This window comes from Episyrphus balteatus, chromosome 1 (assembly GCF_945859705.1).
Source record: "Episyrphus balteatus chromosome 1, idEpiBalt1.1, whole genome shotgun sequence".
Taxonomy (NCBI): domain Eukaryota; kingdom Metazoa; phylum Arthropoda; class Insecta; order Diptera; family Syrphidae; genus Episyrphus; species Episyrphus balteatus.
The window spans coordinates 126,908,745-126,927,314 of record NC_079134.1 but is presented as its reverse complement, the minus strand read 5'-3'; the positions used below and the strand labels follow the sequence as shown (position 1 = coordinate 126,927,314).

The 18,570-nt window shown below is 30.1% G+C and overlaps 1 protein-coding gene across 4 annotated transcripts in view; it reads left to right on the top strand.

Annotated features, from left to right (window-relative positions):
- LOC129908204 (arfGAP with SH3 domain, ANK repeat and PH domain-containing protein) overlaps positions 1 to 18,342 on the top strand; it is a 61,708-nt gene extending 43,366 nt beyond the window's left edge. For 2 of the 4 annotated variants that reach the window (XM_055984574.1, XM_055984567.1), the window contains 9 exons: positions 9,199 to 9,474; positions 9,541 to 10,021; positions 10,079 to 10,198; positions 10,261 to 10,558; positions 10,625 to 11,104; positions 11,158 to 11,234; positions 12,518 to 12,565; positions 12,883 to 13,044; positions 16,745 to 18,342. In XM_055984574.1, coding sequence (XP_055840549.1) covers positions 9,199 to 9,474; positions 9,541 to 10,021; positions 10,079 to 10,198; positions 10,261 to 10,558; positions 10,625 to 11,104; positions 11,158 to 11,234; positions 12,518 to 12,565; positions 12,883 to 13,044; positions 16,745 to 16,942 — 2,140 coding nt within the window. In that variant the 3' untranslated portion in view covers positions 16,943 to 18,342. Of the gene's footprint in view, positions 1 to 9,198; positions 9,475 to 9,540; positions 10,022 to 10,078; positions 10,199 to 10,260; positions 10,559 to 10,624; positions 11,105 to 11,157; positions 11,235 to 11,327; positions 11,426 to 12,517; positions 12,566 to 12,882; positions 13,045 to 16,744 lie in introns of those variants that run through there. The other 2 variants (XM_055984581.1, XM_055984587.1) reach the window with 2 other exon arrangements.
- The last annotated feature ends 228 nt before the right edge of the window (positions 18,343 to 18,570 follow it).

Below are 18,570 nucleotides of genomic sequence, written 5' to 3'. Positions count from 1 at the left end.
ATAACTTAGGCTCAGTTTAATGTTATCGCCCATAGGTATAAAATAGCGGTACATTTTCTTAAAAACCGTAAAAAATGCCTATTCTAAATTGATTTCAAAAATAAGAAATCATTTTTTTACAAAGCAAACTTAATTTCTTTATAGAGAATTGAATGAAGTTTTTAAATGTATCCTTGATTTTTCTGATGTTGATAGTCAAAGTCAAAAGTATGGTTTTTGGTTTCATGACTGATATTGCAGTCTAAAAAAATCGTAGAAGTTTGAAACTAAAAGTTTGAAGCCTTTCTTAAAATAATAATCATTTTATCAGAAAAAAATTTCCAACTTTCTTTAGAGAAAAGTAAAAACAAAAAAAAATTTGCAATATTTTGGTTTGTGAACATTTCCAACGATTTAGCTATTTTACCATTAGAAATATTATTGCCATTGATAACACTGCCCAACACACAAAAATTTTCCAGACCGTTGTTTATCATTTCTTATTAAATTTAGGGTGCTGATTCCAAAAATATAATTATTTTTTTTCTAGCACCTCTAGTTTTAAAATTATTCATTCATGAAAAGGCATAGAAATTCATACAATTTTTTTTTACTTACTGAACGGAAATACATTACGTTCGAAACAAAATTTTCCAACAAAACCTTAAAAATGCTTGTAATAATAAAATCTAAAAATGTTTAAAACTACCCCAAAAATGTGAAAAATTAAAATATCTAAAAAAATAGAGCTCCTAGAAAGCAACCAGTGTGATTTTTCGGCTTAGTGAACCCAAATGCATTAGGTTCGATAAGAACATTTATGGAAAATGTTAACAAACAGTTAATAATAAGCATAACTTTATAATAAGTACGAAATTACCCCCAAAATGTGGAAAATAAAATATTTCAAAAAATTTTTAGGTTTACTGACCCCAAAGGCATTGAGTTTAATATAATTTTTTCTGGAAAATTTTAATAAACACTCAAAATAAAAAAAACTCAAAAATTAGTTTGAACATTTCCCCAAATATGAAAAATTAAATATTTCAAAAACTAGAGCTGCTAGAAAGAAACCAATATTATTTTTGAGCTTACTGATCCAAATCTATAAAATTTGATAAATCTTTCTGGAAAATTTTAAAAAGGTGAAAACTGTTGGCCGGTGTAATGTTAGGACAGTTAATAAAGTGGTTCATAGTTCTAATCCCTTATCTTTAAAAGACACCATCCGCACTGAGCCAAAAACAGAAATTAAAAAAATTAATGCAATTGGAGTTTTAGAATTCCTGTAATACATAGAATGTTGAATGGTATTTCAAATTCAAAAGTTGTGTACCTATTCTAATGACACGAGTGTACCTTTGTAAACGTCGAAATAAAACACCTTAAGGTCAAACAAAAATCTGGAATCCATTGAAATGTACCGATGATCTGCAAAAAAAAAAAAAAATGTTTATAACCGACATCGTTTTTCGGCCGATTCCTTTTTCTGAAGAAAAATGCGTACAGAAATCTTCTTTTTTTAAATGAAAAAAAAAAAACAATTATGACGAAATGAAACAAAATTTTATCAGTCTTTCCAACGCATGTATTTGAATACGTTTTTTCTCTCCTTATATTTAAATTACAATTATTTATTCAAAATTACAATTATTTATTCAAAACTGTATTGTTTAAATGAATCATTTCACATAATTCACCACCAAAACATCAATTTACGACTAATAAGTAAAAAGATGAAAAATCCGATCTTCTGCAAAAATGTTATTCCACGATAGAATGGACCATAATAATAGTGTAAGATTCCATGACGATGTTTCCAGTGAATTGGAGTACAGTGACAGGAACAACTATTGCAGCACACACTTTGACATCGATTACGATTTACAAATAATTCACGAAATTTGTTTCTTTGATTTTCTACGCAGCAAAATTTACAGCTCCAATGGTCGTTGCGCCGCCAATGATTGTTATTATGAATTAGAAAGAACATTTTTAATATTTTTTCTGATTTACATACTCTGCCCTTGCGAAGTATACAAGACAACTGAATTAACTTGAGTCAACTTGCTGTGCTTTTAAAAGAAAATTTCTTTCTCAACTTAAATTGAGTATTTCATTTTTCGTATTGAGTGAGTTCTTTTTTTTTTTCATAATCAAATCGATAGATACTTTTATCTTCTATCACATTCATTGGATTAATCAGATTAATATTTTTTTTTGGTGTTTCGTTTGTTTGTTTATTTTTGATTCGTAATTTTTTATTAATAAACTTTTGAGTGAGTTACTAACTTTTGATAGTAAATTGCATCATTCTCTCAACTTTGAAAGAGAAATTAATTTCATAAACTCGAAATAATTTTCTCATGGTATCTAGGATCGATTTGCAAACGATCAAGTTATTAAATCTCGATCAGTTACTTTCATCGGTGGTATATATTTTTTCTTATCTCGTGTATCCCCTTTTAGACCAGTGCCAATAATTTTTGAAACAAAAAAAAAAAAAAAAAATATTAGGAACATATGGGTGATAGGAAAATTTAGGATAAATGGGATATGAAAGAGGAAAGATAAATTGCCCAAAAAAATTGGAGGAAAGGAAGTGGGTGGGTAAAAAAGTGGGTTGGTTTTCAAAAATTGTTGTTTTTTACAATTTCTGTCAAAAGTAGACCTTTTATCGAAAAGGTTAAAAGTTCTAGAAAATATAAAATATACATAAAAATACATAAAATATTTTTTTTATATAACCTCAAAAATAGTGAGAAAATGCAAAAAATACGATAATTTTTATTTTTATCTTTTACAAAACAAGTTGGATTTTAACAAAACTTGGTTAAAACTTACTTTTTTGTATTTTTAGCTATTTTAAATTTTTTTTGAACAACATATTATTTTTTGCACTTATGACGAATTTAACTTGAAAAAATAGCCTCTTTTTCAAAAAAAAAAAGTTATCAAAAAATTATTGATTTTTGAAAACTTTGAAATGCCGTGTTTTAAATTTAAACCTTTTATTTTAGACAGTTCTGATATTAGATTCGAATTTGTTTCTATTTCTATGGCAAAATTTGGCTTTCCAAAATTAGTGTCATTAAAGGAAAAAATCGATCTTAGAAAAATTCCCAAAACATATTCTCTGAAATAAAAGTGTAGTTTTTCCACAGTTGTTCTGTTTGGGATTGAAAACTACCTTAATCAAGCTAAAAGGATTGTTGCTCAGAATGTGGGACATTCCGTTTTCGAGATATAGGGATTACGAAAATGAAAGAATAAAATTATCTGCGAACCTTACGAGCAACAAACAAAACTTTAACTGTTATATCTTGACTCCTAAAATTAAAGGGTAATAGTGAAAAAAGCTCCTCATCAGTTTATATAAAATCACTGTTCTCAATCACTATCATTAAATTAGCATTTGCAAATTTTTTGCAAGTCATGAAATAACAATGATGATGCAATTTTCCATAAGAAATTTCATTCTACAAAATTTAACACTCAAAATGTTTTGGTATCACTTGACTTGTTAAACTGCTTCCAAACAAAAATCTCACTCAATCAAAATAGATAATCGATTTGATAAACAAAAAATTACTCGTTCAATCGTGGAGGTGTGTTTTTACAATTTGTTTAAATAGCCGAAGTTTATGATAATTTATTCAGTAAAGCAAAAGCTTAAAGAGTGTGAACATCTTTAGAGAACAAAATTATCATTTTGAACACTAAACAAACTCTATACAATGGCACCTAAAGAAAACATTACCAGTGAATCTGGTGGCCAAGAAAACTCTGCACTAAAAGGTCATAGATGTCATGGCTTTTTTTCTCATCGACGTGAACAAGAAAGTGGAGCACCCGAAACAGAAAGATTCCACCGTCACCATGGATTCTTTCCTCATCATCATCATCGACATGAAAATGGAGATATGAACCAAGGAACCGATTTCAATAATAAAAGACACCATCGTTTTCATGAATTCCTTGCTCAACGTCAGCATCCTGATCATGAACATCGTCATCATGGATTGCCAAATCATCATGAGTTCGGTCGCCATGCTCACTTTGGAGGACAACATTCAAACTTTGGGCAACATTCGCACTTTGGACACCATGCTCACTTTGGACCTCATTCTGACTTTGGACACCATCCCCACTTTCATCACCATCATCATCAAAGACATCCGTGTTTTTTGAGAGGCTCAAAGAAAGTGCCACAAGATGAAAGTTTCGAACCACCAAAAGGAATTCAAATGCATACAAATTGGTGGTGAACATCAAATAAAAACTATTTTTTTATGTTCCTAATTTTAATTTAAGATTTTCAATAAATAATAAATATTTTTAAACAAAAAAAAAAAACATAATTTTTTACTGAATTTTTTTAAAAAGGGTGATTAACACTACAATGAGCTATTATGTTATGTTGAGCTTTATGGCATTCGATTTTTTCAAAAAGAATCAATGCATTTTGTGTTAAATTTTATACACAAATTCATTTTATAAATTTTACTGATGAAATTTCATTTTACTGAACAGCTGACTGCCAGATGGCAACAAAAATTCCATTTCGTTTTACTGATGAGTTTCATTTTTTACTGTTCCGGTACCATTATTAAATAAAATGCACGACTGGGGTCGCACGTACTTGCTATTATGCTTAAAGTAACTCTAATGTTAAAGCTTTTTATTCAAGAAAATTAGGAAAAATTTGATATTTTCAAGAAATTTTATAGGTAGTGTAAAAAAATAAAATCTGTTTTTAATTAATTAAACACCGTTTTAAATGATGTTTAAAAAAAAAAACCAAGTATGCCATTTTATTACTTGTATAAAAAGGTGTTTTTAGAAAAAAATTTTCGAAAATCGTAGGAGCCGTTTTTTTTAAAATAATTTATATAAAAAATTTCTAATATTTTTCAAAAAAATAGTTGGTATGCCATTTTGAAGAAATAATTAATTTACACATTTCACTAAATTTCAAAATTTTTCATTAATCCGTTTTAAAAAAATTGATTTTCAAAAAAAAAAAAAAAATTTGAAATATTTTTTAAAAATCCAAAAATGCGTTTTTTGAAAATTTTCTAAAATTTTAATATTACCTTTATTTAAACACTTTTGTATAAAAATTTTCATTAAAATCGGGTTTATGTTGTACGAGATATTCAGAAACGAAAAAAACCGTTCTATGACAGGTACCGTTAATAACGGTACAAAAAATATTTTTTTTTATTTTAAAAGTTGGCTCTTATGTGTAATACTACAAACAAAATTTTTAATCAAAATCGTTAGAGCCGTTTTTGAAAAAAATTAACTTTTGTATTTCCGTTATATGGCAGGTACCGTTAGTTTTGGTCATACAAAAAAAATTTCAATTTCTCCTCTAGGGAATCATCAAAAACTGCTAACTACCAAGTTTGAAGAAAATCACTTCACTTGTTTAGGCTGCAGCTCCAGATAGGGACAGACACACAGACAGACAGACAGAATTGCCGGACCCACTTTTTGGCAATCTCCATCATCGTAATGTCATGTAAAATTATTAGCCGTGTTTTATTGGTACTCAGTATTTTACTGAGTAAACATTTAATGCTGTAAACAACAACAAACAATTACTTTTATTTATTATTAATAATCTTTTATTGTTGAAGGGTCAAAAAAGTATAAGTTTAGAAAAAAATTTTCTCCGTAAACCAACAAATAAAAAATTTTTGTTTATCCTTAGCAATCATTTGTTGTTGTTTACCGTGTAAAATTTTACTGAGCTAAGTACTGAGTTACCAATAAAACACGGCTATTATCTCGAGTTCGATTTTTTTACGAATCCTAAACTTGCCCTATAGTACCTATATCGCAAGTAATATAGTACCTATATCGCAAGTAAAAATTGCTTGAGGCGCGAATGTCAAATAAACATTTAATTTAATGACGTAAAATTACTGATTGCTATAAACGCTCATCAGTAAAAGATTTCAGATTCCTCATGTTTCAATTTTTACTGATGGATTTTACTGATAGCTATAACTGAGGCCTAACTTGTATTAAAATCACAAAGTTCAATTTTGGTGTGTAGCACATTTGGTAGGTTTACCAACTTCACCAACACAAACACACCCTTCTGAATTTTCAGATAAAAATTTCCACCTGAAAATCGTAACTAAATGTCGTAACTAAATGCTACCTAACTTTGTATGACATCTGACCAATCAGAGCCTCTGAAAATTCAGATCTTAAGTTCAGGTGGCCTGCGTTGAACGCGGGGATTATGTGGCCCAATATCTTTAAATGAGGGTTATATCTTTAACTAACTATGCTATAAATTTGATTCCATTATCACGAACTGCACAATTATTTTCCATACTTTTTCTTAGGCACCTCACGACAAGCTCTTTAAGTTTGTCATGAAAGTTAAATACCTACTCCATAATAAAATACTCAGAAATAAAATTGTTTTTATTTCTGATTCTCATAGTATGTATCTATAACATTTTTACTGTTGTGCAATGTTACCGTTGCAAAAGTGTTATTTCACAAAATATTATCAACCTAACACTTTTTTTTCAAGGAGTACTTGGTCATATTCTGACTCTTACTCTTTAAGTAAAAACAATTCATAAAGAGTCCAATAACTTTTTACATGATGGTCGACACTTTTTGTTATTTATTTTATTCGATCGGGCGATAGAAAATACCTCGAAATCATTTATCATATTAATACAATTTTTTTATTGCATTTCCAACAAATCGGTTGGAACACAGAAAAATTCTTGTATCTACCCTTCCGGATAGAATACAATGTGGCCCAATATCTCAAAATAACTCTTATATTGAGTACTACCAAGGATGTTAATTGCATGCTTTTATCACAAAGTGCACGATTTTGTTGCTAAGCCGCCCCACTAATAGACAAATTCAATTTTTAAAAAGTTTAATTTTTCTCAAAAACGACTTTTTAGAAAAGGTTATTTTTTGATCAGTGTTTTATTGGTACTCTATATTTAACTGAGTAAATATTTTATGCTGTTAACAACAACAAACGATTACTTTTATTTATTATTAATAAATAATCCTTCAATGTTGAAGAGTCAAAAATGTATAAGTTTAGAAATAAATTTCCTCCGTAAACCAACAAATAAAAAAACTTTTGTTTATTCTTACCAATCATTTGTTGTTTTTTCCTGTGCAAAATTTTACTGAGCTAAGAAATGAGTTACCAATAAAACACCGCTTTGATTCATAATGTTTTTGTACAAATATATCATTATTAACGTAACCTACCAAAGAACCCTGGTCACAAATGATTGTGACCTTCTTAACAAAATATTCCAATGAAAATTTTCGTAATAAAAATTCTTTGAGTCATTTATAATCGATTGCTATATCATTTTTCTCAAATTGAACTTTACTTTTTCATCTTCTTACAGAATTCGAATGTCATAAAACTCAACATAACATAATAGCTCATTGTAGTGTTAAACACCCTTTTTAAAAAAAATCAGTAAAAAATTATGTTTTTTTTTTGTTTATAAATATTTATTATTTCTTGAAAATCTTAAATTAAAATTAGGAACATAAAAAAATAGTTTTTATTTGATGTTCACCACCAATTTGTATGCATTTGAATTCCTTTTGGTGGTTCGAAACTTTCATCTTGTGGCACTTTCTTTGAGCCTCTCAAAAAACACGGATGTCCTTGACGATGGTGATGAAAGTGGGGATGGTGTCCAAAGTCAGAATGAGGTGCAAAGTGAGTATGGTGTCCAAAGTGCGAATGTTGCCCAATGTTTGAATGCTGTCCAAAGTGAGCATGGCGACCGAACTCATGATGATTTGGTAATCCATGATGATGATGTTCATGATCAGGATGCTGACGATGAGCAAGGAATTCATGAAAACGATGGTGTCTTTTATTATTGAAATCGGTTCCTTGGTTCATATCTCCATTTTCATGTCGATGATGATGATGAGGAAAGAATCCATGGTGACGGTGGAATCTTTCTGTTTCGGGTGCTCCACTTTCTTGTTCACGTCGATGAGAAAAAAAGCCATGACATCTATGACCTTTTAGTGCCGAGTTTTCTTGACCGCCAGATTCACTGGTAATGTTTTCTTTAGGTGCCATTGTATAAAGTTTGTTTGGTATTCAAAATGCTAATTTTGTTCTTTAAAGATGTTCACACTCTTTAAGCTTTTGCTGTACTGAATAAATTTATCATAAACTTCGACTATTTAAACAAATTGTTAGAAACACACCTCCACGATTGAGCGAGTAATTTTTTGTTTGTTAATCATATCAACTTGATTATCTATTTGAACAGAGGGCCTGTGTGTGAGTGATATTTTTGTTCGCAGGCAGTTTATCAATTCGAGTGATACCAAAACTTTTGGAGTGTTAAATATTGTAGGTAATGAAATTTCTAATGGAAAATTGCATCATCATTGTTATTTCATGACTTGCAAAAAACTTGCAAATGCTAATTTAAGGATGGTGATTAAGGACAGTGATTTCGTTGAAAACTGAGTAAAAATAATAACTTCATTCATAAATAAGAAGAAGTAATTTTTTTTATGAGTGAAAATGGGCAACCGTGAACGATTTTGTTAGCTTGGCGCTTACTCAACGACTTTTCGGCCGACTGGAGATCATATTTTTTGTCAAAAATGATAAAATTAAAAAAAAAAATTATAGGGCTGAACAGGGTCTACAAGTTTGTCTCAATAATATTTATCAGCAAAAAATAGATAATGTCAAAAGCAAATGCCATGTCCTAAAATTTGGAATTTTTCAATCGATATAGCGATAACGATGCATGATAGGTAGCAAAAAATGTCTAGCCATGTAGTATGTAGATGTAGAGCATGGTAAAAAAATACAAAAAAGCATAATATTAAAATTTTCGTATCTCGTCGGATAGCCGGGTTATTGTCAAAAAAACAATTTTATCCTTTTTTTCAAAATGGCGGAAAAAGCCCATAGGAAAACTTGGTCGAAAACTCCAAGTTAAGCTTTTCTAAGCACCCCCTACAACATATCTAAAATTTAGATTTCTCATTTCATTTGCATTTCCAAATGTATATAATGACTGGACTAGTAGAACAAGAACTACCTCTTAGTCGAAGTCACAGTCAAAAACGCCAATCAAACCATATTTCAATTTGTATTTCTTCCAATTTTTTCGAACCAGTTATGTTTAATTCATATTTTATGATTTATTTTTTTTACAGATACGTCCAAAATCTACCAGGAAATGACCAATGCTGTGATTGTGGTTCTCGTAATGATGTCACGTGGATAAGTTTAAATTTTGGTGTCCTCGTATGTATTCAATGTTCGGGTGTTCATCGAGATTTGGGAGTGCATCATTCAAGAATACAGAGCTTAACATTAGACAACCTTACAACAGCGAATTTATTAATTGCTCGTGCAATGGGCAATAGTACACTAAACGAGATTATGGAAGCAACACTGGGAAGAGGAAAACTATCTCCAGATAGTACCATGTAAGATTTAGTTTCCATCAAGTTATTCATTCCTACTGACGACTTTATTTTATTTATTTTTTACAGGGAACAACGTTATGATTTTATACGCGCCAAGTATGTCGCAAAACGATACGTAATGCGAACTTGTGCCGATGACAATGACCTTCGCTGTGATCTTGAACAAGCCATAGTTAATGCTGACATGAGTCAGCTTCTGCAAGTTTGGGCTGAAGGAGCCGATCTGACATGCTGTCTGCCATCATCCGATGATGGTGAAACTGCTCTTCACTTAGCCATTTTACGCGAAATGGGTTCAACCTTGCATATAGTTGATTTTCTTATACAGAATATGCCACCAAAGGGCCTTAATAAGGCGACAAATCCTCCAGATGTCATAGACATGACTGGAAAAAATACTGCTTTACATTTGTGTGCTCTGCATGATCGACGCGAATGTTTGAAATTATTGTTGCGATCTGGAGCAGATTATGAGCTTAAGAATTCGCAAAATAAAACTCCTTTAGAAATTGCCAAAGAAATGGGTCACAATGCGTGCCAGGAATTGGTAGGCTCTAGACAATTCAAATTAAGTATTAGGTATTGATGTTATCTTTTTTTTTAGATTGAATGTGCCATAAGGAGAGAAAAAAGTGCTTTTGATCATATTAACACAGATTGGAATCTGCCAAATGATGATGGCTCAACAGATTTCTCAGATGACGATACGGTTATTGATGAGCGCGTAAGTATATTCATTCCCTTTAATCAAATCAACAAACTCTATGAATACATTTTTTATTTTAGAAATCACGTTCCCGACCACCAAGTTTTGCTGGAGGTGATTCGCCCATCTTGCGTTCGCGTTCCTCGACATGTGATTCAATACAAAGTGGTTCTAGTCCAATATCGAACTGTCCGAATCGGCAGTTCCAGTTGCCAACAACAACTGTACCCTTTAATCAAGCTGGCACCAGCCCCAAGCAACACATTCCCATCGGACAATATCTGGCTGGTGGGGGCGGTGGTTCCAGTCCTGGTTCAACAACGAGCAGTCAACGAGGTGGCGGTCTTGGTCAAGGAGCAAGGAAATCCACTTCAACTGGTAAATATTTTATTTGTGCTGTTGTTATCAAATTTAAATTAAATTGTTTACATGTTCTTTCTTCAGCAAATATGAATTCGTTGAAAAAACGTACAGCCCCAGCTCCACCTCCAGTGTCCAACTCCTTCTACGGTACCTTACCCCATGCGCCTAGACATTCACAGAACTTCGATAACAATGACTCACGCAGCACAGTTAACCATAAGAACCAATCCGAAGTGGTTTATAGCACATTGCCACATTTAAGAAGCGTCGATAGTGCACGGGGCACAATATTTCATTGTGATAATAAAGTATACGAAAGATTTGATCCGATTATGGTGCAACAGTCTAAAGCACATGATACTGGTGGGGTAGGTGGCAGCAGTCAAAGTCTCATACAAATGACAACTTTTGGTCACAAACGTTCACCGAGTGGAGAATCATTGAATCGACATTTAGCTGGAGCCAAGTTAGTTCTACCACCGACTGGAGAAATTCCACAGTTGAAACATGTTGACAAATCGCTTTCAAGACCGAAAATTCCTCCACCAGGTCCACCGCATGGTAAATTGATAAGCAATTTAAAAATTCATTGATTTATTCTTTGTTTGTTTCAGAGAGAGAAATATCAAATGGACAATCAAATGAGAGTATAAGTTCAATGGATGAAGGACCAGTTGCACCACCCAGAAAGGTAAAAACTCGTTTGCATTTAGTGTAAAATAACATCCATGATCTATATATGGATGTTTAGAGAGTGTAATCAAGAATTAAAATGATATTACAGCCAGTGATGGACTATGTAAATAACTATAATCAGTCTCAAAGACTGAATAACTTGAACAAATATAACTAAGAAGGAATATAATTTATTAATTAAAATAGGTATGTCGAAATTGTCTTAATCGAGTTTTGCACAAACTCGTGTGTCCTCTTACATTAAGAATATTCTTCGCTTATATGTCTTCATATACTGGCAAATATGCATTGTTTGGTAAAAAATTGTAAAATTTCATTCAAACGCTTAATATTAGTATAGAAATAGACAGAAAACCCATAGCCGCGAAAAGATTTTTTTTGTTTGTTTTTCTTGTTGGTACAGTGAATTGAAAATAAGATGATTATTTTCTCCCAAGAGTGGCGTCCAGCTGAAACTTGGGAATGAATTTAAGAATACTGGGGCTCGAACCCACACCCCTAGGTTGGCAGTAAAGCACTACATCCACTGTACCATTGCCACCCGCGTCTCAACCCATTCTGAACCTGTCCGGAATGTGATTATTAGAAATGTTAACGCGGAGTTCAACACTGTCTGTTTGTGGAGGTGTGGGAGAATATTCCATAAATTCCATGTTTGATTTTGAGTAAAAAGAATTGATTTTAAATACTCCGCATTGGATAAGAAAACAGCAAATTAGTTTATCCGGAATATTCTGGGGAATAAAAAACACAAAAAGCATTTTCGGAATGTGAGCTAGCATACGTGTCACCATAACTCTTTTGAATTTTAAACATAAAATTTTAATTTTTAGTTTTTTTAAATAAGTTTTTACTTTACGTAAATATATTTTCGCTAAAGCTGTTAAAAGCGAGAACAATAGCAAACTAATTGATATCAATATTACAACCCTGCTGCATTCTAAGTGAGTCTGATGGCATGTATTCAGTTTTCTTTCAATAATTATGGAACCAACAAAATTGTGAGTGCTAAAATAGATCTTCCCACCCTGATACCAAACATATGATTGATGAATGCTTACATAAAGTCACCTGCTTTCATAACATTCACTATAGGTCTAGTATGACTTTTACGTGTAGAACTCAGGAAGTAAACCCACTGGAATCAAATTCCTGAAATCAGAAATAAGAAAACTCAAATAACCTATTATCTGTTAGACTATTTGCATTTTTCTAATTTAAATCAAACAAAACCATCAACTTATTTCTTCTAAGTAATGGTACAAATTTTTGTTGCAGCGTAAAGCTGGAAAATTAAAGAAAATATCCAGTCCTAGTGAAGAAACGGTATTTATAAAAGCAAAGAGTTGTGATGATGCAATTATGTATACTATTTCTAACAAAATTTTGCAAAATGTGTGCCTTTTTTTTTGTATATATTGTAGTATATATTTCATAATAATTATAATGCAATACTAAATATTATCATATACAAAAAAAAAAAAAAAAAACATAACTATTACTATAGCAGTTACATAACATTCAGCAGCTTAACATCGTATTTTATGTGTGGTTTTATTTTGTGTTTTCATATTAATATTTTATTCAAAAAAAAACTAATTGAAACAAAATGTTTCTTTTTTCTATTTATATTTTTATTTTAGCTACTCAATCAAAATTATACTGAGTATGAACCATGGATGTCTGAAATGGATTCGTCGGGAGGACTTGATCATTCTGCAGATTCAAATATCTCATCAATCGATAATGATCGACTTAATGCATCACCAGATAGTAATCAAAAAGGGAAACAATATAATAATTACGTAAGTATTGTGAATGTTGTATACAAAATTGTCCTTGGAATGATGAATGTTTTCGAGTACAAGAAAAATAGCGATTCATTAAGATATAAATAATTTTCACTTCAGTAAATTTTAATCTCGGGGTTAAACATTCAAGTTCGGTGAGTTTACTCTGGGTTCTGGGATTAAATGAAGTGAATACACAGTGTGTCCCTAAAGTAGATGAAGAGATTTTAAGGGGTAGTTTTTGGATACATTCTTAGAGAAAAAATTGTTTTGAAATAAGTTTCTATTCACAAATTTGATATTACTTAGCGATAATTTAAGAAAACTCTTGTTTTTTTTTTACTTGAACTTTGAACTTGCTATTTACAATTGACTTAAAGTAACTTATTTCTAAGATACATTGATAGATACAAAATTTTGTTGGCACAAAAGAGGCCTAACGTTAAACAATGACAAAGTTATAAAATATAAACAAATATAATACATGGATAAACTTAATTTAAAAAGTCTGCTGTCTAGGTTGTCCTCGGGTGTCCAGTTGTTGGGTTGGTTGAGTTGGGTTGGTTTGGTTGGCGTTTAGCCGCGGTAGTATGCCGACTGGGTGTCGGCGTAAAAATTAACTGCTTCTATGTTGTTGATTGAAATTATGTGCTCATCCAGTATATCCAAAGCGCAAAGGTACCTAGGTTCCGGATGTCGTTGTTGGGGTGCCATTCTTCTCATCAGCTGATTGGGATGATTTTCGATATTTCCTACAAGTATCTTCGCCGATTTCAGTAGATACTTGTCCAGTGGTATGATTTTTGCTTCCTCGTAGAGTCGCTTGTTGCTATAGTATTTCTGCCGCTGTCGGTCGAAGATAAGTCCGGTGCACATCCTCAGTAATTTTCTCCCGAACATTTGTAGTTCCTTCATGGCTGTCTTGGAGATGGCGTACCATACTGGAAAGCTGTAGGCAATGACTGGTCGCAGAAGCTGCTTGTAGATCAAGAGTTTCGTTGGTTAAGAAAACTCTTGCTTTGGTATAACATCACTCATAACGATAATTCTCATACCGATAATTTCTCTGTTATTACCAATAGTAGATATTTCGCTTAGGTCTGTATTTTTAGAAGAAATGTTGTCCTTTGTAATTCCTTCTTTTATTGCCGAGATATTTTTTGGATTTGAGGTAAATTTTCTTCGAAAAATGCGTAATATACAAAGTATTTTATTAATTGATTCTAAATCTAAAAAAATTAAAACAAGTTTGCAAAAAAAAAACATACAATTTATGGTATTCGGGAATACTTGCACCTTGTAAATTTCTAAAACAAAAATAAATACAAAAATTATTTTTTTTTTTTTAAGATAATTTAATTTTAAGGTCAATAATAATGAATACTGTTTTTTTATAAAAGCTTAAAAAAAAACACAACTATAGTCGTGTTTTATTGGTACTCAGTATTTTACTGAGTAAACATTTTATGCTAGAAACATCAAAAACGGATTACTTTTATTAATTCTTTATAATCCTATGTTGTTTAAGGGTCAAAAATGTATAAGTCTATACAAAATATTTCTCTGTAAACCATTAAATAAAAAACTTTTGTTTATCCTTAGCAATCATTTGTTGTTGTTTACCGTGTAAAATTTTACTGAGCTAAGTACTGAGTTACCAATAAAACACGCATTATGCAATTAAAGAAGCTCAGGAATACAACAACTTCCACATACGCATAGTGACCATCTTAGTTAAAGCGCAAAAAAAATAATTAAAGAAATCTTATAATTTAATAACGAAATAATGAACTCTATGAAATTTTTTGATAAGAAAAATTGGTACAGCCTTTGACGATCATACGAGATTAATTAAAAAAATATGTCAATCTTCGTAAAACTAAAGGAAACACTGTATTTCCATAAAACGAATTTTTTGAGTTAAACTTAAAAACGCAGAGTTACTAAGCCTATAACGAACAAATAAATTCAGTCGAAATCGTTTGACACACAGAGCGACGTGACGGAAGGTATGACTTAAACAACTTTTTTTTTAACTTCCCCACGGTTGTTTGGTTAAAACCTCAAACACGTCGACGTTTCAGATTAAAACTGTTTTCATACCAAAATGATACGGTTTTTGTCGTCGTTTGTATGGGAAGGCCTTTATTTTTTTTTGGTAAAATAATGGATGTCTGTTTCCTGTTCCTAGCTCATAAAGTTAAATGTTAAAAAAGTGTCAAATGAAATATAATTTGATGCTGTAAATGATAAGTTAGGGTTGCCACTTATAAAAAGAAAATCTTGTACCAGCCGAAAAAAAAAACAGTGATACATCATTACATTCCTCATAATCCAATAAGGAAATATATTTAATGCCAAACGAAAGCTAAGACAATGAAAAAAATATTTAAATAATGTGAAGAATTTAGATTTCCAACTACGGTAACCCTGATTAAATGTAAATTTTGATTTTATTACAGACTAAGACCCTCTAGTATTTAAAATAATTCAGTTTTCATGTCTGAAATAACAGAAAATCCTCGGCAAGAAAGTCGATGTCAAAAAATACACCATATTTTGTCCGTGCAAATTTTTCATAGTTATAAAGAGAATTTGAAAATGAACAAAATAAATTCACTATACGAGTCCCACCCGTAACGATGGAATATATTTAACTTCTCTTGTTGTGGACTAAAACCCTTTACCCATTTCCGGCGGCTACCAGTTCCAGTAGACTTAGAAATTTTACACACTATCAGTTTTCGGTCTAATTAGAAGAAATTTGAAAAAAATTTTTTTGGAAAAGCTTTTGGTTTTCCGGGAAATTGACGTTGCGTTTTCGCAACGCTCGCCGAAAATGGGCATTATAAAAAATATTTTTAAACAAATTTTTTACATAAAGTATAAATCAGTTTTATTTGAATATTTTTATGAAAAAATGAACTAAATATGAAAAAATGAACTAAATAAAAAGACAAAACGCGTTCAAAAATCCTACTTCAAATTTTGCTCGAGCTCGAATTTTGAAAGTCCTAAAAAAGCACGAACAAATTTTTTCACAAAAAAAATCCAAAAACAGGTCGATTAGATAATTCAACAATCTCTCAAAATACCTTTTTAGTTTATTTTAATTTATAGTTAGTAGTTATGTTCCAGAAGTCTTCAAACATGACATTGCGAAAAGCAACGTTAGCCGGAAATGGGTTAATAGTTTCGTATAGTGTCAGGGATGGGACTTTGCTGCAATTGTCGACAGGTCTTTTCTCACTTAAATTTTAGTGGAGAACAAAGAACTAGTTTTGCCGAAAATGTAAATTCCATGCGTGGGAAACTTAGATACATTAGTTATTGAAATTCCAAGCGAACAAAAATGTTGCGGATGGAAAATTTCCACGTGAATCTCATGTAAAAGTGTTATCAACATTTGTTTGATCGTACGAGTATTTCTGAATGCAGTCAATCTCATTCGAATATGTATGTATGTCTGAATATTGAATATACATAAATGGCTACATTTTTGTTTTGTTCTGTTTTTGTTATTTTTTCTTAAAAATTAATAAATGTTTAGTTTTTGTTATTTTTTTTTTGAAATCTTGTAAAAATATAAAAATCTACTGCGATAAAAATGAATCTACTGAGTTTTTTGTTCAAATCTACTTCGATATTTTTTTTCGAAAAGTCCCATCCCTTTCATTTCATTAATTTAACAATTTCATCCTATTTATATTTATAGAATGGCCACCGAAGATGTCGCGCTCTCTATGATTGCGTTGCTGACAACGATGATGAATTAGAATTTAAAGAAGGTGAAATACTCATTGTTCTCAATGAACGAACAGATGATGAAAATTGGATGGAAGGTGTTATCGAAGGTCATCCCAGTAGACGTGGAATGTTTCCAGTTAGTTTTGTTCATATGTTGCCCGATTGAAATTTACACTCCAATGAGGAGTGCACAGATATTTGATAAAAATAAAGATTAAAATAATTATTTCCTATGTGTATAGTGGTTAACAACAAAAAAAAAAACTATTTTTCGTAATAAGTAAAGTCTCTATTGTGTGAATTTCGAACTGAACTTATAGTCTCTTCACTATATTGAATTAAATTTTTTTTTTTACTTTAAGAGTAAATTTGAAAATACAAATTTCTTATATCAATAACATTGGAAAATAAGTTTTTTTATTATTAAAAAACTGTTTCTCTTTTATACTCAAATATACACTCGCAGTGATTTTCCTTTGTAAAATTCGTACCGTACTTTTCTATTAGTTAGTTAATTCGTAGAAAAATACTAAAAATATAAATACATGTCGACGGTACGAACTTTATGAATCGATTTTACTTTATAATGTTCTTTGAATATAACCAAACCTTAACCAAAACTTGTAAGAGTGAAATAAAAATCACAATAATATTGTGGAGAGAATATCAAGACACTCGAATTTCAAGATAGAGACATTGTGTTAAACTAAACTCTATATATGTATGTATATTTAATAATTTCTGTTTTTTTTTTTTATTTATCTTTTGTGTACGCAAATAAATTATTATATTATATCCTTATCATATATTAAATTATTATTCTTATAAATTATATTTGTTATATATTGAAGGTTTTAAATACACCTTCAAATCGATATTAATACAGAATGCACAATTTTCCTCAACTTTTAGATCTTCTATATAATATATTACTTATATATATTTTTTTAAATAAATAATTTTATATAACATAAAAATGAAAAAGTCTTATTCCAATCAGTAATCCAAAATCAATTGTTTATTTTAAACTTCAATTTTATTATTATTTTTTTTTTGTTCATTTTTACTATAAGAATTGTAATAAACATATATAAAAAAATATATTAATCTTTGAACATATATATAAACATATGTAACTATATTTAACTAAATTCGACTTAAAAAAAAAAATATATATACAAAAAAAAAAAAGCATAATATATATACGTATGTAACAAAAAAATCACATTTAAACGTTTAAAAAATTGTATGTAGTTATTCTTGGTCACACACAACATGTAAATGCATGTAAATAAATATTTAGTGGAGCAGAAAATATAAAAAAAAAATATAATTATAAAAAAAAAATAAAAATACACGCTGCCATACAAAACAAAAAAAAAAAAAAGAAAAGTTAATTGTGTTATTGAAAAGTAAGTTATGGAGACATTTTAAATAAAGTTGAAATATGTTACAGTTTCAATGTTACCCCGAGAGTTATATAAAAAAAAAATCTATATAGAAAGAAAAAATATATATACAAGGAAACAAACACAAAGAATCGAAAAATATATATATATACATATATATACATAAACAAACATATAAACAAAACAAAAAAAAAATGTAGAATGTTGCAATTAAAGTAAAAAAGGCAAAGAAAAACAAAATATCAAAAATCAATGAACAAAAAATTAAATTAAATTAAATTAAAAAAAAAAAAAAATACTATTATATGAGCTAAATTTATATTTTACTTATTTCCTATTTATTATTAATATATATATATATATTACACATGTAAACATTTATATA